This window comes from Nicotiana tabacum, chromosome 14 (genome assembly GCF_000715075.1).
Source record: "Nicotiana tabacum cultivar K326 chromosome 14, ASM71507v2, whole genome shotgun sequence".
Classification (NCBI taxonomy): Eukaryota; Viridiplantae; Streptophyta; class Magnoliopsida; order Solanales; family Solanaceae; genus Nicotiana; species Nicotiana tabacum.
Window position 1 is genome coordinate 65,839,093 of NC_134093.1, and position 27,547 is coordinate 65,866,639.

The following is a 27,547-nucleotide window of genomic DNA, read 5'->3' on the forward strand; positions in this document are numbered from 1 at the left end:
TATATCATGCCCACATTGCTTTTGGCGTAAAAAGGATACACTGAGAGTGAGAATCACTTTGAGACTCTAGAAGAGCGGATGTTTAAGGGCGAGATCTATAAAGTGCTTTACTGAATACAAATTTTACTATTTCTCAACATAAGAAAAGTGTTGAGGTCAAGTGCTAATGCTATGATTAAAAGTGGAAGATCTTCCCTTGTTGGTAAGGAAACCCCTGTGGTTGAGTCTGAATGTGAAATTGTTGGGCAGACAATTTTTGCTGTTGTTGTTCATATGATATCAACTCCTCCGGCTTTTCCCACTAATTTTCGAAAGCAACGCATTATTAGGTGGCCAAGAAAACTAGAACTTCAACCAGAAGGCAGAATAGCAAATGTTTACCCTGCTTTCTCCCGTAATACTGTCATAATAGTACTTGAATCCATCAAACGATGTGTGCTCTGTCCAATTATATTTCACCGGACCTGTAATCTGGTTCATTCCAGATGCAGTAGATGAAACAGGAAGTGCATCTGTTTTTGGTTGGACAGCTGTGGAACTAGGTGCCGCTTGTTGAACAAGTCCAGGCTATGGAGACTGAAGATAATATACATTGTGAGCGACTGACCTCAATTAGCACAGTAACATTTACACCCAATACCCGTATATTCTTGAAATAGTTATAAATGTGGTAATGGGAAAACAAAAGTGAGCCCCAACCAGAATTGGATGAAACAGAGCACACATTGGGCGTTAGAACATACAAGTTTAAAGAGAACAATGGTCAGTAAAACCATGTATCATTCAAGTATCACAGAAATTATTTTCAACAAGAAAAACCCGAGAATTGCAAGATCTTGAGTTTCAAGAAATTCTATTACGAAAATTTTCTCAAGTGTACCTGTTGTTTAACATCTTGTGTGCCCTGCTGGACTGCTGAGTTTTGGTTAGACGGTTGCATGAGCTACAATTGTCGTTGAAGTTGAGTAAAGGTTTGTTGTGATAATTGAAAGCTCGCCTGCAGATTTTGCTTCTGTTGAGACAACATTTGTGCTAGTTGGGAAGGTGGCTGATAAAGATGTTGGACCAAATGATGCGACACAGGCTGCTGGTTTGCGATTGCATATGCAACATTTGTTGGGTTTTTAAGCTTAAATACAGCTTAAAAGAGGGTGAATGGGAAATGGAGGGAAATTGAAAATATTTGATTTTTTCTCTTTGACAAAGGGATAAGATGTTGGACCAAATGATGCGACACAGGCTGCTGGTTTGCGATTGGAGATGCAACATGTGTTCGGTTTTTAAGCTTATTGAAAATATTTGAGTTTTTCTCCTTGACAAAGGGACATTGTCCCATATTGGAAGAAGAAAAGGTTTTGATGGGTATATATACAATTGCACTTCTTCTATCTCTTAAAAAGTTAAGAAGAAGGCAAGTCTCGCGTCGTCGTCGTCGCTCGGCTCGGCTTCGCCTTCGGTCAAATGATTGATTGATTAATTTTTTGGACTAAATTTATTTGCTAATAGTAAATATTAACATAAATATTATTAAATATCCATTTTTTTTAAAAAAAAATGTGAAATTAATATTAAATCCAACGGAATAGTATATGCCCTTTGTTTTTTTGTAAAAGTCATTTAATTTATGGTCGTTTTACACAAACAGCCCTTCTGAAGAGTTGCACCTCTTCAGTTTGAGCTCAACATTGGCTATAAATACCAGTCTATTCTCTCAGATTTTTCATACGAATTTCTGACTTCTCCTCCTTTTTTCTGCATTGTTTTAACTACAAAGAAAGCAACAGTAAGTGTGATTTGCTACCGATTTTGTGTTCGCTGAAACACTGAGGTTTGAAGTCTCACTATACCAGTGTGTAATTTATTCTATCCTGGGAGGAAATAATCCACAACTTTGGGTACTAGGAGGGGATTCAATTTCTTAAGGAAACACTGTGAATTCAGTGGGTTCGGATTAAATTCTATTTCTTTTACATTTCTGTATATATGTTATTTTATCTTCTCCAGAATTATTTTACAAATACAGACTAATAACAAGCTTAAGGAATTTAATATTTTCTGTATTTGTATTATACTCACTGTTTTTGGAGACTAAAACCTGTGTGGTTTTCTACTCTAGTGGAGATTAAAATCTACGTGATTTTAACGTTTGTTTGTGTCATTCTTTTACATAAATGACGAATCACAACGGGAACCAGACTATTCCTATGGTGACTGCCAATGCATCGACAAGCCGAAAAACACCGGCATTGGCACCGGCAGAAAAATCCGAAAAATGTTCCAGGATTGATTTCAAGCGGTGGCAGCAGAAGATGTTCTTCTACTTGACGACTTTAAGTCTGCAGAAGTTCATTAAGGAAGATGTTCCTGTTATGCCCGACGAAACTTCAGAAAATGAACGCTTTCTCGTGACTGAGGCGTGGAAGCATTCTGATTTTCTATGCAAGAATTACATTCTTAGCGGACTGGAGGACGATCTGTATAACGTTTATAGTAATATGGAAACGTCAAAACAACTGTGGATGGCGCTTGAAAGGAAATACAAAACGAAAGATGCCGAGTTAAAGAAATCCGTTGCCGCTAAATTTTTGGATTACAAAATGATAGATAGCAAGTCTGTTATTACCCAAGTCCAGGAATTGCTAGTGATTATTCACGATCTCCTTGCTGAAGGTATAAGTCAAATTAATACTAATGTTGAAAGTATTAATTATATTGGTTTTACTAACAGAATTTTCATTGAAGGTCTTGTCATCAGTGAAGCATTCCAAGTTGCAGCGATGATTGAGGCCTCCTTTGTGGAAGGACTTCAAAAACTACTTGAAACACAAACGCAAGGAGATATCCCTTGAAAATCTCATTGTTCGGTTGAGAATTGAAGAGGACAACAAAGCTGCTGAAAAGAAAGGCCGTGGAAACTCAACAATAATGGGAGCAAACATTATTGAGGATAGAAAGAGAAAGAAGGCTTATGGACCGAAAAGCAACACAAGCAAGAAGCGGTTCAACGGAAGTTGCTACAATTGTGGAAAAGCTGGACACAGATCTGCAGATTATCGTGCTCCAAAGAAAGACAATAAGAAGGGTCAAGCAAACATGGTTGAAAAGCACGAAAATATTGATGAATTGTGTGATATGCTTTCTGAATGCAACCTGGTGGAAAATCCTAAGGAGTGGTGGATTGATTCTGGAGCCACTCGCCATATTTGTGCTGTTAGAGAAGTGTTTGCTACATATGCTCTTGTTGGACCCGAAGAGATGCTTTCTATGAAAAAATTTTCAACGGCCAAAATTGAAGGATGTGGGAAGATATTTACGAAAATGACTTCTGGTAAGGTGGTGACTTTGAACAACTTCCTTCGTGTTCCCGAGATTAGAAAGAACTTAGTCTCTACTGGACTTCTTGTTAAGAACGGGTTTAAGTATATTTTTATATCCGATAAGGTTGTAATAAGTAAGAATGAGATGTTTGTAGAAAAAGGTTACCTCACTGAGGGCCTTTTCAAGCTGAATGTAATGGTTGTTGAGAATAATAATAAAATTTCAGCTTCTTCTTTCTTACTTGAGTCAAATGAATTATGGCATATACGTTTGGGTCATGTCAATTATAAAACCTTGTGGAAAATGATTAATTTGGAAGTATTGTCTATGTTTAAATGCGACAAATCAAAATGTCAAATATGTGTGGAATCTAAGTATGTTAAATATCCTTATAAGTCAATTGAAAGGAATTCAAATCCTTTAGACTTGATTCACACAGATATTTGCGACATGAAGTCAATACCATATCGCGGTGAAAAGAAGTATTTCATAATTTTTATTGACGACAGTACTCGATATTGCTATATTTACTTACTTAATAGTAAAGATGAAGCAATAAACGCATTCAGGCAATATAAAAATGAAGTTGAAACGCAACTTAACAAGAAAATCAAAATAATAAGAAGTGATAGGAGTGGTGAATATGAATCTCTTTTTGAACAAATATGTTTAGACTATTGAATTATTCATCAAACAACGGCGTTGTAGGATACATACCACTACCAGTTGCGATGTAGGATCAGAAGAAGCCACAAGTCCTGTAAGAAACCCATTTCCACTGCCACTAACACTCCCGAAGGAACCACCCTAAAAGTTTGTGCAGGCAGCATTATGACGTTTTAATGAAGCAGCAAAGTGATACAACACATGTTTCTATACATATAAATAAATACTACAACAACAACAACTCAGTAAAATCCCACTAATGGGGTCTGGGGAGGGTAGTGTGTACGCAGGCCTTACCTCACTCATATACATATAAATAAATAAAAGTGTATAATGTATATACAGAGAATAAGCCCACAGGATACAACATCGTATTGACATTCAATTAATTATTCCTAAGCAAAAATTAGTTGGGTTCAATATCTTCTAAAAATTACATCTAGAAAAAATTGCAGTCACTCATATAGTAGTCCAATTAAGATTGTGATACGGCCAGAGGTCACAATCATATAGAAGCTCTTCTACTCGAATTATGCCTAGAATAAAGTATCATACCGATGCCACTTTAACTCCCATATTTCTATCAGAAGATCTGAAAAATCATTCAGATTAAATCATAAAATATGAACTATAAAGAGCGACTTTGTGAATTGGGTTCTAAAAGTAAAAGAACTTTGATGAATCAAGCAACGCCAAAAATTTAATAGTGAAGTCTAATAACTAATAAGAGAGACAAGGAAATAATCAGAGTCATCCAAATGTCTCACAGAGCCATGATTACCATATGCCGATGTTCTATTAATCGGCTTCTACAAAAGACAAAGCATAATATAAAGAAGCAATTAATGTTTTAATTCTATGAGTAATTTTTGTTTTATAACAAGTATCTGAGTAGTTTGTGTTTGAATATTACAAGGACATGTAATGAAATTCACTCATAAAAGAAACCAGAAATCCCCAAATAAATTTGACCCAGAATTGATGATATTAAATGCAATGAAGGATGAAATAAGAAAACATGTATCAGCGAGTGAATCCATGCACTAACAGCAACATTCAAGCATATATTACAGATCTATGAATTGGTTCTAGTAATATGACTATAGCACGAAATGTTAATGACATTAAATTCAGTTTCCCAGGAAAGGGAAGGAAACAGATGGTGTAAGCCATTTATAGTATTCCACAACATTTTATTATACCTCATGTGTTTCTCCTAATTCCAATCTAACAAGACATATTTTTGCAGGCACAAATATAAGTCAAATAATTGGCTTGCTTGCTTCTGCAACAATTGACCAACATACACAGAGGATGCACATTTACCAAATCATACCCGAGTCTATTATACAGCTTAAGATTTGATTCCATAGGAATGCTAGAGCACAGAAAAAGACAAGCAAATAATTAAATCAGCATTGCTTCCCTCTGCAACAATTAACCAACATACACAGAGGATGCACATTTACCAAATGTTCAGTATCCTTCGATGCAAGTAATCTAGTACTTAATCAGAATTCATTAAAAGAACAAACCAGGAAAATGGGAAAGCTAAGATTATATTTTCCTTGCGTAAATAAGTTGGTATTAGGTGGGTTGTTATACACCATGGGACCTCTCATGTAATGTTCATTTTCCAATTTGACTCATTAGACTTAAGACTATGTATTCTTCTCAACTGCTCTCTCTTTTTCTGTTTGTGTCTCTTACTAGCAGTGAGCAATTTCTCTATTTAAGGCCTCAACTTTCAGTATCACCTTATTAACTTAACAACCATAACTTGCCATAAAAATTTTAATCATCAAGTCACCCGTAAAAGGAATAAAATGGCTTCCTTCTACTTAGCTTATTTCTGCATAATGGTACTGAGTTTTTCAGTAACATTTGCAAGTGGAAATAGTGTTCCCAAGAAATCTAAGGAAATATGCATTGATGATACAACCATCGTGTTAAGTTTTGGTTTGTATCAAAACAACTGCCCAGAAGCTGAAGCTATCATATATTCATGGGTGGAAAGAGCAGTGTCTCTAGACCCCAGAATGACTGCTTTTTTGCTTCGTCTTCATTTCCACGACTGCTTTATTAGTGCAAGTCCACTTTTTCTTTTTTCTTTTTATTTGAATAGTATATTTTATGTTAAATAATACTCCCTCCGTTTCAATTCATGTGAACCCATTTGACGGGACACGGAGTTTAAGAAAAGAGAGAAGACTTTTGAACTTGTGGTGTAAAATGAGGCACATATATTTTGTGTGACTATAAATCATTGCATAAAGGTAAATTGTTTCCAAATAAGGAAAGAGATCATTCTTTTTGGCACAGACTAAAAAGGAAATAGGTTCACATAAATTGAAACGGATGGAGTACTCCATATGTAAAAGCATTTCAGGGATGTGATGCTTCAGTATTGCTGGACGATACCCCTAATTTTACAGGAGAGAAAACAGCTGCTCCAAACTTGAACTCATTGAGGGGTTTTGAAGTGTGATTCCATCAAAGCTGATTTAGAATTGGCTGTCCCCAAACTATATCTTGTGCTAATATTCTTGCTATTGCTGCTAGAGATTCTGTTTTTATGGTATTATATTATTCCTTATAATACTAACAAATAAGTAATTCAGAACTTTTTCAATAATGCATGCAACTCCAATATAATTATTGCAGTCAGGAGGTTGGGGGTGGGAAGTGCAAATGGGGAGAAAGGATGAAAAGCAGCAAATAACAACATTCCTGGACCAAACTCTAATGCTGCCACCCTTGTTTCCAACTTTCAAAACCTTGGTCTTTCTCTTCAAGATATGGTCACTCTCTCTGGTAAAATTAATTTGAAGGGCTAGATGATATTATATTGATTTAACTTATCGCGGTCTAAAAAAAATGTAAGACTAATTAATATTATATTGAAGGTGCACATACAATTGGTAGGGCTAGATGCTCAACATTTAGTTCCAGGCTAGATGGGGGGAGCAATTCAGACATGAACTTGGATTTCTTGTAGTCACTGCAGCAACTGTACTCAGTTTCTGATACTAACACAACACTAGCAAATCTTGATGACACGACACCATCAACATTCAACAATCAGTACTACATTAACTTTCTCTCGGGAAAAGGGTTGCTTGTTTCAGACCAGGTCTTAGCAACTGGGGATGACAATACTAGAGAAATAGTGCAAACTTATGTGGATGATCCATCTTTTTTTTTTTTTTTTTTTTGAGTATTTTAAAAACTCCATGCGCAAAATGGGAAGCTTGGCACCACCAACTGAAATAACTGGTGAAATCCGTGTTAACTGTAGGGTTGTTAATCAATTTAATTCTTAAGACTCCTTAAAAACCATTATTATTTGATTGTATATGAACTAAAAGTAAGTTGGTTGGCCCTAGCTACAATGGCCAAATAGTTCAAATATTGATAAGATCCATATAATCTACTTAAAAAATAAATATTTAATAAATAATTAATGGGTTTAACTATTAAAGACTCGAAGAAACTAAAAATTCTCCCAAAAATAATCACATTTAAGAAGCCATAAATAATATGGATATTCATATTATCCACCAAATAACTCATTTTCTATTCATATTGACGGGCTGAATATTTTATTCATTTGTGCATTACCCATTTTCAATCCACTCATATCCAACCTGACCCGCCCACTTGTCACCCCCTATGTGCGAGTATTCTGCATCATGGTAGTTGAGCTGCTCCAATTGGTTTGCATTAAAATTTTCTCGTCAATCTCAAATCTAGAGTAGAGAACGATCTCTAACAAACAGCATTTAGAATTTTTGGCTGATCTTAGATCTGGCTAGAGAACGATAAAACCTCTAGCAATAAACACATCGAGCCTTGCTATGAAATGGCCGCAACAAAGCGACATATTGCTATTTTAGGATATAGTTGATTGTTTTGATTAATAAATATCACTACTTCTGGCACATACGATCTACCTAGTAAGACGTAGCGCTGCTCTCTTAAAAAGATATCTAACGCCTTAATATTTGCGACCGGGGGTAGTAAAAAACACAAGTATAGAGTCGAGCTACCAAAGCAAAAAGACATAGGAGGAAAACTAAATTCAGAGAAATTAAGATGTCAAGTAGAACGGAAAGACGTCACCTGAAAAAAGTATATACCTCATTATACATGTCAACCCACCAAAGCCAGGTTTAGGACATAAAGCATGTAATGGAGTTTGAGCAAAGGCAAGATCACTGCATAGCTACCTCAAGCAACTTAATTGTAACCCCCAGCAGATAATAATGCAATGCAACCATCTCATACACAACAAACTATTTGCTTAAATGATTTATTCTCTTTGGTCAAGGCTACTGGAGACGGGGGTTATTTCTAGACTACAAACATCTTTGAACCCTGACTGTGGGCTCTGACATAATACGATGCAGTGGGGGCTAGTATCAAGAAAATTCTGGAAGCCTGAAGCACAAAATAATATTTCTAAGAAATCTAGAACGCTTTTGTAGCATTTTGAAGCTACAGATGGATTGGCATGGGAGCATCAGACTCCTTGGGAAGTGTACTCAATACTGTAAGTTCCTCTACCAAAAGATATTCACAAAGTAATGCTACATCTCACTTGAAATCAGACTGCACAATACAACATTGTGGCATTTGCTTCCAGCTAAGTGCATCATTCAGACGCAAAATTCAAGCTCCTGAGAACAGATATTCATAAAAAAGGCGTTAGTAAAGCAGGAATAAGATTCTCAACTATAAAATAAACAGAGGCATTTGCTTCCGCCAATGGAGCAAAACACGCATGCCACTAAGCAAAAGATGCAAAGGCCTGGCCATTGCATATCCACATCCATTGTAAAAAAACCTCTCAAGTAAACAAAACTTCTATCTCCAGCTCACAGCTGATGAATAAGCCCAACTTCTAGAATGTTATTTGCTCAAACACCAACCACAGCAAAACAGAAGGGTTGCAAGATGGTATCATTGGACTTTATTTTTGACCAACTCAATAAAATCTGTAATCGAAAGAAAGGAAGAGACCTGCGGGCTTGTTTTTCCACATCCACTCCTGAGCAGCCTGAATCCCCTGCGAAGAGGTAAGAAGATGAGAGGATATGGCAATCAAATGCTCTACGAACATGTTCGTCACCCGTTACACTAACTGAATAGTCCTCAATTCTATTCATTAGAGAACTACACACTGTAATCAGCACATTACGAAATAGTTGAGAACCCTTTAATCAAGTAACTCGTTCCTTACTGCAGATATGCGTTGCTCGCGCCAAATAAATTTTTATATATTTGTCGACGATAACAAACACCAGATACATGCTACATCATTGAAGATCTTTTGGCGAATATAAAAGCACACAAGTTTAACATATAGCAGAAAGTTGGATTATAGAGAACGTAAAGCAGGATACTGAAACAGCCCTTCTGGCTCAATTGGAGCTTACAGGTTTCTGTGACCACAGTAGAACATTGGTTGCACCCAACAACTGTCTTTATGAAAAAGCCGATTAGGGATTTATGAGAAAACACACATCAGTGATTGCATTTTTTACCCAAAAAGCAGTGCATCTATGGGAAGATGAAAAGGGAATTCTATAGCTATAGCCAGCCACTATTTTGCTAATTCAACTGAAAATTGTGTCCATACTGTTAGTTGAATGTTAACTGAAGCATGGCACCAGACAAAAGAAAACATAGCCAAATTCAGAATGGAGTACTTAGAGTCGGGAAAAACACATTCAAACAGGAAAAACTTTTCATCTTCTCCCTTCTCTGCAATTAGCTGTGGTGAGGGGAGAAATATGGTCACAGGTTTTGCCAAGTACTGTGGTTAGGGACTGTAGAAGCCATACCAGGGAGAAACCTCTCAGCTTCAGCACAAAAAATAATGCAGAAAGCAGGTATTAGCAGAACAACACAAGCACATAGATGATTTCATTAGCACAGGCTACGTTCAAGATATTTCTACTTTTTCTAAACCTTCATTACGAGTCAAATTGAATAGCCTAGATGGTAAGATATGGCTTAGAAGTTGATACTGCACATCAACAATAGACCCGGTGTAGTCCCACAAAGTGGGGTCTAGGGAGGGTAGTGCATACGCAGACCTTACCTCTACCTTGTGAAGGTAGAGAGGCTTTTTCCGATTGACCCTCAGCTCTGAAGTTGATATTGTACATCACAAGATACAAATTCTACTTCACCAGCCAGGCAAATATTTTACTGGAAATATAAAGGGCAATATTTCTACAGTTTAGTGAATGATTTACAAAGAATTTAAAAAGATATGATCAGAGCAACAACGAAAGAGCATAATGGTACCTGAATCGGTTGTTGACCTGTCATTCCAACTGCGTACTGGAAAATCAAAACCAAATAATAAAAATCCACTGAAATTCAAGTCCTATGAATTAGTATGGGTTAAATGCTAACCAGAGATCCTTGAGAAGCTTGTTGCATTTGTTGAGGAGGGCGGACCTGTGTTTGGACATATGGTGGGAGCTGACATTGAAGTTGTGCTTGCATTTGAGCTTGTTGGTAAGGCAACCCATGTGGTTGAGCCTGAATGCGAGGCTGTTGGGCAGACAATTTTTGCTGTTGCTGTTCATATGATATCAGCTCCTCTGGCTTTTCCCACTAAATTTCGAAAACAACGCATTATTAGGTGGCCTAAGAAATTAGAACTTCAACCAGAAGGCAGAATAGCAGATGTGTACCCTGCTTTCTCCCGTAATACTGTCATAATAGTAATTGAATCCATCAGGCGATGTGTGCTCTGTCCAATTACATTTCACCGGACCTGTAATCTGGTTCATTCCAGATGCAGTAGATGAAGCAGGAAGTGCATCTGCTTTTGGTTGGGCAGCTGTGGAACTAGGTACCGCTTGTTGAACAAGTCCAGGCCATGGAGACTGCATGATAATATACATTGTGAGCAACTGACCTCAATTTGCACAGTAACATTTACACCCAATACTCGTATATTCTTGAAATAGTTATAGTATGGTGAGGGAAAAACAAAAGTGAGCCCCAACCAGAATTGGATGAAACAGAGCACATATTGGGCCTTAGAACATACAAGTTTAAAGAGAGCAATGGTCAGTAAAGACCATGTATCATTCAAGTATCACAGAAATTATTTTCAACAAGAAAAACCTGAGAATTGCAAGATCTTGAGTTTCAAGAAATTCTATTATGAAAATTTTTTAAGTGTACCTGTTGTTTAACATCTTGTGTGCCCTGCAGGACTGCTGAGCTTCCATTAGATGGTTGCATGAGCTGCAATTGTTGCTGTAGCTGAGTAAAGGTTTGCTGTGATGATTGAAAGCTCGCCTGCAGATTTTGCGTCTGTTGAGACAACATTTGTGCTAGTTGGGAAGGTGGCTGATGAAGATGTTGGACCAAATGCTGTGGCACAGACTGCTGGTTTGCGATTGCAGATGCAACATGTAGTTGCATGTTATTACTTAAAGGTGTATGTCCCATTGCAGATGACATATTGCGCTGCATCTGAGGCTGAGAAACAGTTGATTGCCAAGTCAAACCAAGCGACTGCTGCGAGGGCATTCCCTGACTGAAAGGACTTTGACTGGCAGACTGGGACATTTGTACTTGATTCATCTGCCCGAATAAAGCATGAGACGTTGGTCCCTGTGAAGAAGGTGTTGAGGCTGGAGGCTGAAGTTGCCCAGCAGATGGTAAATGCTGGGGTGACTGAAGTGGCTTCTGTAGTTGAGAAATTTGTGGGCCACCAGTGGGGAGTAGTTTAGCAGACTTGCCAACAAAAGAAACAACTTAGCACAAAATAACAGACAGAAATCATTCCTAAGATTGAAATAACATTAAGCAAGTTTCTATGAATACATACCAGTTGCGATGTAGGAGCAGAAGAAGCCGCAAGTCCTGTAAGAAACCCATTTCCAGTGCCACTAACACTCCCGAAGGAACCACCCTAAAAGTTTGTGCAGGCAGCATTATAATGTTTTAATGAAGCAGCAAAGTGATACAACACATGTTTCTATACATATAAACAAATAAAAGTGTATAATGTATATACAGATTGAGAGAATAAGCCCACAGGCTACAGCATCTTATTGACATTCAATCTACTACTCCTAAACAAAATTTAGTTGGGGTCAATATCTTCTGGAAATTGCATCTAGAAAAAGTTGTAGTCACTCATACAGTGGTCCAATTAAGAATTTGTGATACCGCCAAAGGTCACAACCATATAGAAGCTCGTCTACTCGAATTATGCCTAGAATAAAGTATCATACTGATGCCGCTTTAGCTCCGTGTCTATTAGAAGATCAGAAAAATCATTCAGATTAAATCACAAAACCTGAATTATAAAGAGCGACTCTATAAATTTGATGAATCAAGCAACGCCAAAAATTTGACAGTGAAGTCTAAGAACTGATAAGAGAGACAAGGAATTAATCACAGAGTCATCCAAATGACTCACAGAGCCATGATTACTACATGCCGCTGTTCTATTAATCGGCTTCTACAGAAGAAAAGGAGTGATGTAAAGAAGCAATTAATGTTACAAGGAGAGGTAATGAAATTCCCTCATAAAAGAAACCAGAAATCACCCAAAGAAATTTGACCCAGAATAGATGCTATTAAAGGCAATGAATGATGAAATAAGAAAACATGTATCAGCAGATGAATCCATGCACTAACAACATTCAGGCATATATTACAGGTCTAAGAATCGGTTCTAGTAATATGACCATAGCACGAAATGGTAATGACATTAAATTCAGTTTCCCAGGAATCGGAAGGAAACAGATGGTGTAAGCCAATTATAGTATTCCACAACATTTCATTATACCTCATGTGTTTCTCCTAATTCCAACCTAACAAGACATATTTTTGCAGGCACAAATATAAGTCAAAGAACTGGCTTGCTTCTCTCTGGCAACAATTGACCAACATACACAGAGGATGCACATTTACTAAATCATACCCGAATCTATTATACAGCTTAAGACTTGATTTCATATGAATGCTAGAGCACAGAAAAAGACAAGCAAATAATTAAATCAACATATTGCAACACTGCAAACTTTTAATAAAGATTGCAGTTTCCCCTCATAAACAGTTTATCTGACGGCAACAGAGGATTCACCGCTGTTTTTCTTACCAATGAAGACGGCGCTGTGGTATCAGTGGTTCTAGGAGGAAACTGATTTCCAAAACCATGCATCCCTTGGTTGGAAATTGGCCTGAGACTTTCTGGACTCATGGGATGCCAGGCATTAGGGCCTGTTTGGTCTTGCAAAGGCTCTCCAATATTAGGTGGCGGTCTACATATCAGAGAAAACGAAGAGAGGGTCTCTGAGTTCTATTTCGGGAAAACCTCAGTTGCAAATGCAAAAACTTAACTAATACCTAATTCCAGGGGTTGGGAAGCGAGGTCCAAAACCAGGTCCACCAAAAGCTGGTCCACCACCTCTGAAAGGAGTGAAACAGAGTGATAAAGCAAACTATAACCAATTAGAAGAAAACAACAACTGCACTGGTTCAAGCAAGCCTGCTCCGGAACATTTTTTTTCGTAAGATAAAGCACATTGGTATTTCATGGAATACCTAGGTTCTCCAGGTTTAGGTCTCTTAGGGTCAGCAAACCGAACAGTTAAAGGTTGATCACACCCCTGCAGTTATAAAGGCGATTAAAAATTGATAAAAGGGTTTAATAATGGTGTCAAATCACAAAGACATACATTAACATCACAAGCTTACCCTCATTGTATATTTTCCACTCAAAGAGTTTATAGCTGCCATTGCCATATGTTTATGAGAATATTTGACAAATCCACAACCTTCACAGTGGTTAAAAGTTAAATTAGCGAGGGTGCATACAAACTACCAACAAAAAACCCCAAAACTTCATGCTTGAATTACTGTTGACAATGTTCAGTATCCTTCGATGCAAGTAATCCAGCACTTAACCAGAATTCATTAAAAGAACAAACCAGGAAGATGGGAAAGCTAAGATTATATTTTCCCCTCAGCAAGGTCATATCTAATTTTGCTTACACTATTACTCCCTTTGTTTCAATTTGTTTGAACCTTTTCCAAGTACGAGGGTCAAATGACTAATTTTCGGTGTAAATTTGGACATAGATTCTTTAAGTTTTTTGAAATAAAATTTACATATTTAGAAACTACATAAAACATACTATAAGTCACAATAGTTAACAATTCAAAGTATTTAAAAACCATTTGCAAAAAATATGGTCAAGGAAAACCTTGTTTGACTCCCCCAAATAGTAATAGGTTCATTCTTTTTGAGACGGAGGGATTATATTAGAGAAAAACAAAGGACCATGTCTTTTGAGGCACGCATACACAAAGGAAATTCCTTTCTTGTTCAATACAAAATTTAAGATAAGAAAATACTTTCTAGAAAAAGAAAAAAAAAACTTATTTTTCTGGCTACAGATTTATGGAGCCTCAACTTGCAAGTTTGAAGTTGAAAAATAGATTTCATGAAAATTGCAAACTAAGCTTTGGTATAAGTGTCCCGGGGCTAATAATCTATGAAGAAAGGAGGGGGTAGTGCTATCTAACAGAATATTGAAAAATGAAGTGTCAAGACAGGTTAACATGACAAACCATTTAATCTATTGTTCAAGATAAATAAAATACTAGACATCTGAAAAAGGATGAGCTTATAGGCAAATCCTCATAGCTCCAAAGCAACCAAACGAGTAGATCAACAATAGCATAAAGCCATAAGTGTGGAGTTCAAAACCTTTACGCACTATCATGGAAAAGAAACTTGGTCTAATCATGCATAGCAAGCACAGGACAAGGTGAGCATTTCATACAGATACAAAAAGGACTCGATAACACAAACCACGACTCTGCTTCATATCATCACGCATGAGATAGACGTCTTCAACACGACCATATGGCGAAAATATCTGAAAAGAATCCAAAACAACTATTTAATTATAGCTGCTTTTCAATAGATAATAAATACAATACACAACAGATGAAAAGCACACAATAAAAGCAAATCATTCAGAAAATCCTCAGCATTTCACTATTCCAAGCCAAATAGGTTAACAAGAACAAGCTGTGTATCTTGTGTCATGACATGATGCAGTTACATGTGCATCACCCAGATGAAAAGTTCTCCAGTACTTCACTGGTGGGAAATCACAACTATAATCAAGCAACAAAGACATTTACGTCTACTAGTTTTAGAGTACATGTGTTGCACGTATATGTCGCGTCAATAACTAAAGAGTTGTATATAAGAAGAATGATTTACGTACAATAATTGGCCTTTGAAATAGATGCAACATTATTTATTTAAATAACAGATATGAGTATTAGTGCATTAATGCATAGTTGAATTCAAAATAATTCAATATCTTTTGAACCTGCAAAGATGAATAATTTAGTTTTGTTAGTTACATATAGTATTTTTATAGCCTGTTTGGCCAAGCTGCAAAAATCAGCTCATTTTGAGAAGTGTTTTTTCTCAAAAGTGCTTTTTTCAAAAGTACTTTTGGTGAGAAACAGTTTGTGTTTGGCTAATTAATTTGAAAAGCACTTCTGAGCAGCAATTAGTGTTTGGCCAAGCTTTTAAAAACTGCTTCTAAGTGTATTTTTCTCAAAAGTGCTTTTCAAAAAAGTGTTGTCGGAGAGAAACTACTTTTTTCTGCTTCTCTGCTTCTGCTTCTCAAAAACACTTTTTTTTTCTTCCAAAAGCTTGGCCAAACACTTCAACTTTGAAAAAAAAGCGCGTGCTTCTAGGATTGGAGAAGCTTGGCCAACCAGGCTATTAGTTATAGATATTTAGCAAAGAAAATTGTAATTTGTTCTCTACCTTTTTGGGAGCTGTTGTTTTTTTAAACTAATCCTTATATTTTTCTTCACTTCTTGATAAGTTTTAACTTTATAAGAAATCATCTTTTTCATTATTTTTAATTCTAAGTTATGATTAAAGTCTTAAAAAGGGAATGGTGAAAAGGCATTCGTTGCAATATGATATAAAAATTATGTTAGTTGTTTTTTTTTTCATGCCTAAAGGTTAGAAATAATTTCTCAAATCAGAAGTCTCTCTTAGAGTTTTTTCCTGTCACAATATTATAAAGAATTTGAAATAGTAATTTGAGCTTCTACAAAATGTCCAGCTCCTCCTAATTGGTTTTAATTTTAAAATTCTAACTTGAATATGAAGTCTACCAACAAACAAATTAAGTAGATTAAACGCATTAATCAACCAAAAAAACTAAAAGAAAGTGTCCATGAATTAATGTCTTTATTTACACTTGATGTTTGTTAAAGTGTGTGACCATCTCATCTAAAAGTTTAAGCTGTTAGAAAGAATACACTTTTATTTACTTAATTATGTCTTTAGCACGCCTCCTCGCGTGCGGGCTTGATTCTTTTTTATGAACCAAGCACGTGGAAATTCTTTTTGATATTAGGTAACGGTGAGACTCAAACCGGGGGCCTCTGCCTGCTCTAGTACCATGTTGAAGTGCGTGACCATCTCATATAGAAGTTTAAGTTGTTAGAGAGAACACACTTTTATTTACTTAATTATGTCTTCAACAATGTAAAAGTGAATTTCCTATTTAATGTCTTTTTCTTTTTCTTATTACCCTAGGACACTTCTTGTTGTTCAAAAAAAATACTATTTCTAAACATACTTTATGTATGTGCACCTCATCTCACAATTACTACATATGTCAATTGTATAAGAAACCTAAGCATTAAGCTCTACAATAATAGTTCAGAATTTCCTACTTATTGTCTTCTTCTTTTTCTTTATTATCCAACTGCACTTTTATAAAAAATCACTTATAACTGATTGAATAAATACTTATAATTAGATATAAACAGAAATATGTTCAAAGTTATAGACTCATAACTACCTTAAATTTCTTATAAAAAGATATGAACGATTAGTTACTATTAATTTGATACATAAATTTCAGTATCTTGTCTATGTTACACTTAAGAGCTTGTTGACTCCAATTTATACACTCCTCAACTTTATCTCGGTAAAATCCTTTCTCTAATAAAACTTTTCAGTCTAATGCATTATGTCCTCTATGTTTTCAACATTAAATGTGATATAATTATAATCAATTACATTAGTGTTGAGTATGTAAATTTTATCCCCATACATTAAAATATTGATATCTACATTACTAAAATAGCTTTATTCAGTTGATTTTAAAGTCCTATATATTCGTACTTCCTATATAGTTCAAATAAGAAAAGATTTAATCACTAAAATTTTAGTTGACTTCAGATTCCTAAAAAATGAAAGTAGCAGAAATGAGAATGTTGAGGTGGATGTGCAGGCACACTCGGATAAGATTAGGAATGAAGATATTCGGGAGAAGGTGGGCGTGGCTCCCATTGATGACAAGATGCGGGAAGCGAGGCTCAGATGGTTCGGGCACGTACAGAGGAGAAGCTTGGATGCCCCGATAAGGAGGTGCGAGCGGTTGGCGTTGGTGGGTACGAGGAGAGGTAGAGGGCGGCCTAAGAAGTATTGGGGAGCGGTGATCAGGCGGGATATGGCGAGGCTCCAGATCTCCGAGGACATGGCACTCGATAGGAAGCGGTGGAGGTCAAGCATTAAGGTTGTAGGTTAGGAGGTAGTTGAGCATATTTAGTCTACCAGTGTGAGGCTAGGCTGATAGGATTTAGTCTTAGACTGCTAGTGGTCAATGTTGTGTTTACACTACTCTTCCGTTTTCATAGTGTCGGGCCTTATTTACTAGTTATTATTTCTGCTTTCCATCTATTTACTGGTTCTTGTGATGTTATTATTTCTATGATTTTTTGTTGATGGTACTGATATATTATCTCTTTTCGTTCTCTTGAGCCGAGGGTCTATCGGAAACAGCCTCTCTACCCCTCGGGGTAGAGCCAAGGTCTGCGTGCACACTACCCTCCCCAAACCCCACTTGTGAAATTTTACTGGGTCGTTGTTGTTGTTGTATCAGATTCCTAAATATTAGAAAAATTATTAAATGTCTATTTCTAAATATTAGAAAAATAATTAAATATTGAGCTGAGGGTCTTCCAGAAACAGACTCTCTGCCTTATTAAAGATAAGGGTAAGGTCTACGTACATACTACCCTCCCCAGACCCCACTTATGGGATTACAGTGGGTCTGTTGTTGTTGTTGTTGTTGTTAGGAAAATAATTAATTATCTATTCCTACATATTAGAAATTAACTAAATGACTATTTTAACTAGTGTGAAATCAAATTTTAAAGAATATAAAAGGCGAACGATATTTCCCTAAGGGGCTTCGAGCTTTTAATATAATATCGATGCATGTAATGAAAATTATTTAGGGATTTGAAGATACAAGACACGAGTTTCGACTTGTTGAGTCCTTATGAGCATTAATAGATAGTTATGCAAGAGTTGAATTATCAATCATAAAAAGAAACATGGAAAAGAAAGAATATCTAGGTAATGCATGGCCATACTTCTTCAACTTCCTTCTCTGTAGCTTGTTTGTTCAGTGACCCAACAAATAACTTGTACTCAACTGCACCTACCAACAGATAAGAATCAAAATGAGTAACAAACTAACAAGCACAGATAAAGTCCCTTTTCAACCAACTCAAACAAAATACTATATGAAATAAAAAGCTGAGGTAACTCAATAAAAAGAAAGAGAAAAAAGTTTACCAAGGCGTTCACGTTCACCATCCGCATATCTGACTTGAATAGGACCAATTCCCTGGTAAATACACAGATGAATTAAGAACTGAAAACCGAGTCAAGAATCTTAAAGTAACTCAGTAGAAGAATTTACCCCAGGCAAAGTATATTGATTGTGTAATGCTCTTATAGCTCTATCAGCTTCAGCTGATGTAGCATACTTAATAAAACAACATCCTGCAGAAGTCAAAAATTTACATCCTGATTTTATCAAATTCCACAACCTTCACCAGCAAGTACACACCAGCAAAGAAGAGTACATCATTCAGCAGCATGATACACTAGAAGTACACCTAATGGGAGCTTAAGGGATAGGAAAGGGGTAATAAGGACTAATATAATCATGGGGAGAAAGTTCACCACATCAAGTCATCTTTTCTTGGTGATAAGCAAAAGTAATAGGCCAGTTATAAGCCCAGAAGGTGCCGGGCTTGAACACGCATATATGAGATTCATTCATCCCATCAACAGTGAGGCATACATGCTGCTCTGGTAAGTCAGCAAAACACACCACCCAAATGAGTAGGAATCTCTTTCCGTAGATATGAGATCCAATCAAAGTCATTCACTTCCTAAACCCCCATATAAGACCATTTGAAGCCCTATGGCTTTACAATATTTGACTATTCCGAAGACAATCATTATAGTACCTCTTCCTCTCAACCTCTTGGTCACTGAACTGAGTTACTGAACTCAACCTTCCCAGAATCCCATTTCGGAAAATCAGGTCGAAGGCAAATGGAATCCTCGCTTGGCAATAAAAAAGTCAACAATTGTCACCTCAAAAAAAAAGTTTAAAGCTATGGCACCTCCTGTATGGCCAGTCTAAGAGGAGCATCCAGACATTGGATGCTAGGTGGAGGTAATCCCTTGATTTTATTTAAACCAAAGACTTGAGGGAATAATATATCCTGCCATCGTAACATTGTTCGGGCATTCTTTTCTTTCAGTTCATCACACAAAGACTAAATTGTAGAAGAGGAGAAGTGAAAACGCGTTATTCTCCCAAAACATTTGAGAAGTTAAAATAACCAAATACACTCTGTAGATCGATAGAGCTATTGATTAACCATGGCACTGAAACTTGTAATTTTCTTTATATCTCTGAACATCACTTCATAAAAACATTAAGATCGAAATAAAATAAGGGTGCTTAAGGTTGCAACAAAAGAACAAGTGACATCTCAGAACTACAAAATTAATAACTAAGATGGAGAAACAGAATAACTCTTGTAACTGAGGACATCATTTGATAATCAAAAAATTACATAGCACAAAATTAGTATAAATCAAAATGCTCCAAGCGGGCGTTCTTCCACTTAATCGGACAACATGAATGAAGCTAACCATACAACACCAGTAAAATATGTAGTACAATCAAAGAATGCATATATCAGGACAAAGTATGCAATATATCGCCAAAACCATTCAATCAAATAACATTCATAGCCTGATGAAGAACAAACATCTATAAAGAAGTGAATAATAGCCAGAAATTTGGAACCGCATCAAAGCCCAAGAGGCAGACAATGAAAGTAACTTAAAGATGCAAAACATGAAGAGAAACCAAGGCGAGAACCCCATCACTGAAAATCAGTTCCCTAACTCAGATGTGAAGCAACTTGGCAACATATTCAAAAGGGAAACCACATTAACTCTTAGGCACCACTTTAACTGTAAGATACCTTAAATTAAAAACTAGTACTTCCCTGATTTTATTCAGATTGACAGGCATCAAACACCTTCCATATCACTATTACTCTTTTCCTAATACAGTTTCTAAACAGTCCCTGGAGTCTTTAGTGGTGAAACTGTTCTCATGCAATGCAGATTTGACCAACCACGTCATTGATGCAACTGCTCTGTCAAATTAACTCTAGCCACCTTTTGAGGCAGGCATAGTGATGATATATTGGCAGAATTGACATCTAACAACTCTCAGGGTCCAAATCATACACCTACTACCGATGTTTATACAACAGGATATGGCTGTCCCATGCAGCCAGAATAATCTGTTGTTTTGATAGAACTCAATGAAGCCATACTCTATGCAACCCCATGGGTTTTGGTAATGGAAAAGAATAATAGAGGCCTTTTCCCTTGGAGATCGCAATTAATATACATCCAACCACACTTGAGAACGAAGCAGACCACGGATAAACTAGTGCATCACATAGGAAATTGCTAAAGCAAGTTGTATTGATGATGAACTTCATCAAGAAAATTACGCATCCATATCCATAAAAAGGTACTTAAATCATATATCAACCATGCCACCACACTGCAAAAGCAGTTTGTACAACCCTATTGTTCTATAAGGGTGTACAATCCTGTAATGGAAGAAAATCTAGAATTTACACGTGGCATACGACGCTCGCATGCATTTTATCATTGAACAACCACCATCACTTCTGACAACTATTGTTGACCGTGAGGCCAAATCTCAAAACCAACCACACCAAAAGGATTCTATTAAATAATAATCACTTCCAAAAAAATTAAAATGCCATCTAGTGAACCATTATCACAAGAACCTCATTCACGCGAGAACATCATCAAACAAACACTAAGAAGCATTCACTGAAGAGTTCACTCACAACGGGGTAAAAATTGCATATAACTCACAATTCTCCAATAAGCACACATAATGAACTGAAGATAGAATATTAATACGCTAGACATCACATCCATCCTGGTAAATATTTGAAAAAAACTGGGGATAAATTCAAATATACAACATTGCACCAGAAAATAAAAAATGGCAATGCTACGGCAGCCACGCATCTACCACCAGGCATACATATCCAATATCAGTAGTCATTAACCACGTACCGCACATTGCAAATGTTAAGCGCACACACATGTCGAGGAGTTGTTAACTAAAGCAAGGGTATGGATTTATAATCAACCATACCCTTTCTTGACCAGGATATGAATGAAGAAGAAAGAACACAAACGTCTAAATACACATTGCATATAGGACGATTTCACTATTATCTCAAATCAGCATCTAGCAGCCTGTCAGACAAAGCACTCTAATGAAAGAGCCAATTTATTTACTCTGTAGTTCGCTGTCATACATCAACCATGGTGAAAAGATAAGCTTCAGATGAGATCGGAAAAGCTCCAATAAGTCAGTCACTTGCCGAAAGTGAAAAATAGATGATATTGCACTGCTAATTAGTAGGACAATTTACCAACAAATAGTTGGCAATCTTGTCACATCACTTCTAAAGGAGATTTGGTAAACATCCAGTTGGACTCGTCAACTACCATCTCTATTTCATGATCCAACTTCACATCCACAAAACATTCCAAATTAAATTACTGTAGAGACAAGCAAGCACCACCATGACCAATTTCCACATCAACTACTGAAGAAATCATATTACTACTCCAATGCAATAGAAGTTGGTCACATCACTTGGAAATAATCCAAATGTCAGTCATTTCAAGTGCTGTACATCCAGAGATTCCACAAAGCTAAACACAGCAGACAGTTACACTCACATAACCTAATACAATAATCAAACTCTCTAATTTGTCCAACTGACACCTGTTGTACAAAATAAGAACCTCTCTTCACTATTGTCTACTGCCACAGAAAGGTTGATTCACAAGTTTTATTCTTGTCTTCTGCTTGGTTGACAGGATGAACGCAAAAGACAGTTGCAATCAATACCAGGCATCCAGACAATTGTGGAAAACTAACTGACATCAAACATGAGCTTATACTGCTCCTTCGGCCCTCAAAGGTCCTGAAAAGAGACATGTGTAGATCCAAAAGCAAATTTGAAACAAATTCTAACAATACATACCTTGTTGTTGCCCCGTTCTCTTATCTCTGATGAAAGCAACCTCGAGTACTCGTCCTTGTTCCTCAAACAAAGGTCGAATCTGACATGAAACAAACATATAAACTAAATGGACTGAGAGTTGAGGAAGAATACCAAACACATGCTCAAATGATACAGGTTGAATAAAAAGAAAAGATGGGATCGGCAGCAATATTGGCAAATAATATGCATCAATGTCTAGAAGTCAAAAGGAAAAATATCAAGAGCACACAGGTCATGGAAAGCAAAGTTACAGTAAGTGCCTTGACACAGGCGGGACAATTGCTCAGAAAATGCTCTGTTTAACTACTTTCTGATAAGAGAAACCGACATCAACCGCAAGTATCCGTCGGTCTGAATACCAACTAATTGCGTACCCATCAAAACATTAGTCTATTCTTCCTTCTTTGACAGGATATCAAGGTCAATTATTTGCTGACACAAGAACTGAGTCCCTTTCCATTTTAGATATAAGAGGCAAACATAGAGAAAAATGGTAGAGAATGTGAGGTGCATGATCAGGAGAAGCAGATAGAGCAGGAACCAGAATCCTAAATGCTAGAGTCACTTACTATGATTACTAACAACTAAGAGGGAAAATAAAACAAATGCCAGATTTAAGCATTAACAAGGACTTACATCTTCTTCAGTTGCTGTTCTTGGGACAGATCCCACAAAAAGTTTGGCAAAACCACCTTCATCAACTCCGTCTAAAAATATGGATAACAATGAATACATTAAAAGAATATTTAATGGAAGTTGTGAAATACTCAAAAGAAAGTTGAAGTCAGCAAGCACAAAGTATAAACCAACACAACAAAGAGAGGGATAAAGGACAATGAGAAGGAACAGTTAAAGAACCTATCAGGTGTTAGTTATATATACTACTAAAAAAACAGCAAGCGTCAAAGAACTCCCCTAATGGAACACAGAATCTACATTACATTGACCAAGCAATACGCCTTTGCTCTTTAGTCAACAAATTTCATTAATAAACACCAACTAATGTCAAAAATATACATATCAGATGCGTAAATGGCTCTAGTTGAGACGCTGAGTCACCCACTGTTGACCAACAATATGCCTACATGCAACCTTGATAAAGTATGCCTACACGTAACTACCACAGTATACACAAAGGATTTCCTATTAAAAATATCAAGAGGCCTGAAATTTAGAACGTATAGAAGAGACATTTGAATAATATAACGGTTTGAGAGCTATTTCTAAGAAACATAGAATACCCTTCAGGCTCGAGGTGTTAGGGCACACTAAATAATGTTGGCTCACCATGCAAGGCACATTCTTGGCTTAGATGACCATTCTAAAGCCCACTTACACAAGCCACATCTACTCTTATAACCGAGAAATCCTCCAAAGCCAATTGGCCCGCTCCTCTACCCTTCTCCACTTAAGTACCACGCTTTAATCTGGATCCGAACGTGTCATGTGTGCCTAACCTGCACATCACGCACTGCACTCTTATCACTAGACCAAGGCCCTAGGGGCTCTAACTTGGCTTTAACTTAGAGAAACAAGACATTTTCTGCGTTTAAGGAGTCGTAAGACGCCATAATGACAAACTGGTAGAGTACCAGTAAGAAGGTTAGAGAATTAGTTAAATTAGTTAAACTTGGCTATTCATTCATCATGAACAATGCTCCTTCTATAGTTCCTAGAAACTGGAGGCTACACCATAGGAATTTAACCGTAATCCAATAAAGTACAAGATAAAAGGTACACACTCTAACCTCAGCCATAATGCCCTAAAATACCAATATCATTTTTTTAAGGTTTTTGTAAGCCTTAAGGCCCTTAACTACCAATATCATGAAGAACATATCAGTAATTTTCCCCTTCGAGCATGCGCAATGAAGTTCAATAAAATCGGACTTAACTTATCTTCTTTTAGCACAACAGAAAAAAATGAAAGTGCACCCATAGTAGCAAGATAATTGTTCTTGAAACCCCAAAAAGTTAAAACTAATACTCCTAATAATTAATTGGAATTTCAGATGTACCCGTCCATCAATCAATCAACTAAGCCTAAATCAGTTTGCCTCCACCACACAAAATCCTCTATATTCCATTCTGCTCTACTCATGTCTTTCGTTCCAATACAAAATAATTCACGTTCAAATTACACTGGGGAATAAGGAAAACAAAAAAAATTACCTGGAGACCCACTTGTATCGGAAGAAAACGGGTAAGCCCGCTTATGGCCCGAAAGTGGAGGAGGCGGTGGCGGCATCTGGTAATTCGAATGGAACCTTCCAGAATCAACCCCACCACCACCAGTACCAACAGCAACCGCAACCGCATCAGTAGGAGGGTAGCGAGGAGGGCTATCGAAGGCGGGCCGGTGGGGCCCACGATATACATTAGGGCTTCGACGATGATGTTGAGGGTGAGGGTTCATGGAACCATCAGAGAAATTAGTTCTAGAAGATGGGGGACCCCCTCTTGAGTGCTGCTGCTTATAATGAAATGGGTCTGAATTGTTGTTGCTATTCACATACCTCTCTCCTCCTCTGTGCCTATCCATCAGATTATTGACTTCGAGAATTCAATAAACTTATTGAGAATTGGAGATAAAGGGGTTCGAGTATCGGGGTCCCTTAAACCCTAGAGGAGTTCCTTGTGCTGAACTTACAGAACTAGTGCTCTAGCCCTATAGGAAATGGAGAACTCTATTCTAGTCTAGCTATTATATAATTATAATAATAGTGGCCTCTTTACTTGAATGACGTTGCACGTTTTACATTGCGTATCTTATTTTTCATTATTAGTAAAGCAAGAATCTACTAATCTCTCAATTTACCTCAAGTTATTTCCTTTTTATTTCGTATTAAAAAGAATAATATTTTTTTATATTTAAAAATAATTTATAATCACATAAAATATATGTATCTCATTTTACACCATAAATTTTTTTAAAAATTAGTTTTTCTTAAATTCCAAGCCCAATCAAATAGGTTTAAATAAATTAAAACTGAGAAAATATTGATTAACTTTTTGAATAGTACAAGAATATAAAAAAAATTACTTTTTCTTGTCGGTACTATATAAAACCACTCGTATACTCAATCTTTTTATTTAAAACGAGCAACTCTCTTTTCTTTTTTTCTTTAGATATTCGATATTTATTGTTATTGGTCCGATTAACCTAAATATAAACTTGAGTAGATTCTGATCAAGGTAAGATTACATGTATTCGATATTTACATTAAATTAACTTATCATAGTTAAGCAATATAAGAGTGAAAATATATATTAATGATTTAATAGATACTATTTCCCTCCAGCTTATATGCAAATTCCTTTGGCACGCCTTTGTTTAACAGTCAATCTTTCACTTACCAAATGTTTATCTAGGTGTGTCTAAGTCACGTCACTCTTCTAACATGCACGTATTTAACCATAAAAAAAAAGAGCATGAGGAGGGTAGTGATTTTGTCCAAAATCTTATTTAAGTGCCATATGTCAAAGAATAAACCCAAAAAAATAAAATTAAAAATATTGATCAACCTTTCAACCTCGGAGAAGTTTGACCTTACTTATGATTCCATTTTAGTTTAGCAAAAAACTTGCACCCCTTTGCTCCCTAACTCTATAGGGATGGAGGAAGGGTAAAATCGAAAATTTCACATGGTACTTTTATGAATTTGAGTTATTTCATACCTTTGGTTCAATGAGAAATCAGTCAAATTCTACAGGATCAAACCTAGGTCGCAGCCCTATCCATTTAGTCATTCGAGAGTCTCTACACCTATCTTTTTTTCTTGAACCAATAAATTGATGAAACAATAATCGGAGGGTAGCGAGGAAGGCTATCGAAGGTAGCCCCGTGGTCGCTGCGGGGCCCACGATATGCATTAGGGCTTCGACGATGATGTTGAGGGTGAGGGTTCATGGAACCATCAGAGAAATTAGTTCTAGAAGATGGGGGACCCCCTCTTGAGTGATGCTGCTTATAATGAAATAGGTCTGAATTGTTGTTGCTATTCACATACCTCTCTCCTCCTCTGTGCCTATCCATCAGATTATTGACTTCAAAAACTTTTTGAGGATTGGAGATAAAGGGGTTCGAGTATCGGGGTCCCTTAAACCCTAGAGGAATTCCTTGTGCTGAACTTACAGAACTAGCTATGCTCTAGCCTCTAGGAAATGGAGATAGCTATTATAGTGTCTCTATAGTCAATTACTGATACCAACTATGATTCGATAATCGCCAAGCAAAAGTGACGTCGTTCCGTTTGGAGACGAGCATATTACTTGTTTACTTGACTGACGTATCATGTTTTACATTGCCTATCTTATTTTTCACGATTAGTACAGCAAGTATCTAGTACTCTCTCTCTCTCTTTCAATTTATGTTATGTGAACATTTTTTTTTTTAGTTCGTACCAAAAAGAATGATCCCTTTTCATATTCGAAGATAATTTATAGCCACACAAAATATATGTGCCTCATTTTATACCATAAATTTTAAAAGTTTCTATTTTTTCTTAAACTCCAAGACCAATCAAATAGGTTCACATAAATTAAAACAGAGAGAATATTGATTAACTTTTTGAATAGTATAATAGTATAAAAAAATTACTTTTTCATGTCAGTACTATATAAAACCACTCGTACACTCATTCCTTTTGTTTAAAACGAGAAACAGTTTTTTTTCTTTTTTTTTTCTTTAGATATTCGATATTTATTATTTATTGGTCCGATTAACCTAAATATAAACTTGAGTAGATTCTGATCAAGGTAAGACTACGTGCATTCGATATTTACATCAAATTATTGTTAACTTATTATAGTTAAGTGATATAAGAGTGAAAATATATATATTAATGGTTTAATAGATACTATTCCCCTCAGGTTATATGCAAATTCCTTTGGCGCACCTTTATTTAACAGTCAATCTTTTACTTACCAAATGTTTCTCTAGGTATGTCTAAGTCACGTCACTCTTCTAACATGCACGTATTTAACCCATAAAAAAAAGCATGAAGAG

General features: G+C 36.4%; 1 protein-coding gene, 1 long non-coding RNA gene and 1 pseudogene across 3 annotated transcripts; 1 reads left to right on the top strand and 2 right to left on the bottom strand.

Annotated features, from left to right (window-relative positions):
- Positions 1-79: 79 nt before the first annotated feature.
- LOC142169143 (uncharacterized) lies at positions 80-1,932 on the bottom strand. The gene is made up of 2 exons (XR_012698883.1): positions 881-1,932; positions 80-576 (listed from the first exon to the last, which is right to left on the bottom strand). It is a non-coding gene; the product is annotated as an uncharacterized LOC142169143 (long non-coding RNA).
- Positions 1,933-5,729: 3,797 nt separating this feature from the next.
- Positions 5,730-7,307, top strand: LOC107822607 (peroxidase 40-like; annotated as a pseudogene).
- A 916-nt stretch (positions 7,308-8,223) lies between these two features.
- Positions 8,224-25,255, bottom strand: LOC107794627 (flowering time control protein FCA). Of its 2 annotated transcripts, none has more exons than XM_075229643.1 (18): positions 24,712-25,255; positions 23,176-23,246; positions 22,519-22,597; positions 18,795-18,877; positions 18,668-18,719; positions 18,463-18,524; positions 14,846-14,912; positions 13,726-13,805; positions 13,573-13,637; positions 13,375-13,437; positions 13,127-13,289; positions 11,846-11,929; positions 11,194-11,751; positions 10,695-10,889; positions 10,411-10,614; positions 10,300-10,335; positions 9,007-9,052; positions 8,224-8,663 (listed from the first exon to the last, which is right to left on the bottom strand). In XM_075229643.1, exons 1-18 carry the CDS (start codon positions 25,079-25,081, stop codon positions 8,656-8,658), a joined length of 2,286 nt encoding a protein of 761 aa, XP_075085744.1. In that variant the 5' UTR covers positions 25,082-25,255; the 3' UTR covers positions 8,224-8,655. The 2 variants fall into 2 exon arrangements, with proteins under 2 accessions (XP_075085744.1, XP_075085743.1); XM_075229642.1 differs by having other exon boundaries at positions 18,463-18,530.
- Between the last annotated feature and the right edge of the window lie 2,292 nt (positions 25,256-27,547).

Excerpts from the sequence above, each read along its gene's own strand:
- LOC107794627 (XM_075229642.1), bottom strand. The coding sequence starts at position 25,081 with ATGGATAGGCACAGAGGAGGAGAGAGGTATGTGAATAGCAACAACAAT. Across the intron at positions 18,531-18,667 it reads TGGTGAACGTGAACGCCTTG|GTGCAGTTGAGTACAAGTTA; the intron begins GTAAACTTTTTT and ends ATCTGTTGGTAG. Across the intron at positions 13,290-13,374 it reads TTCCCAACCCCTGGAATTAG|ACCGCCACCTAATATTGGAG; the intron begins GTATTAGTTAAG and ends TCTGATATGTAG.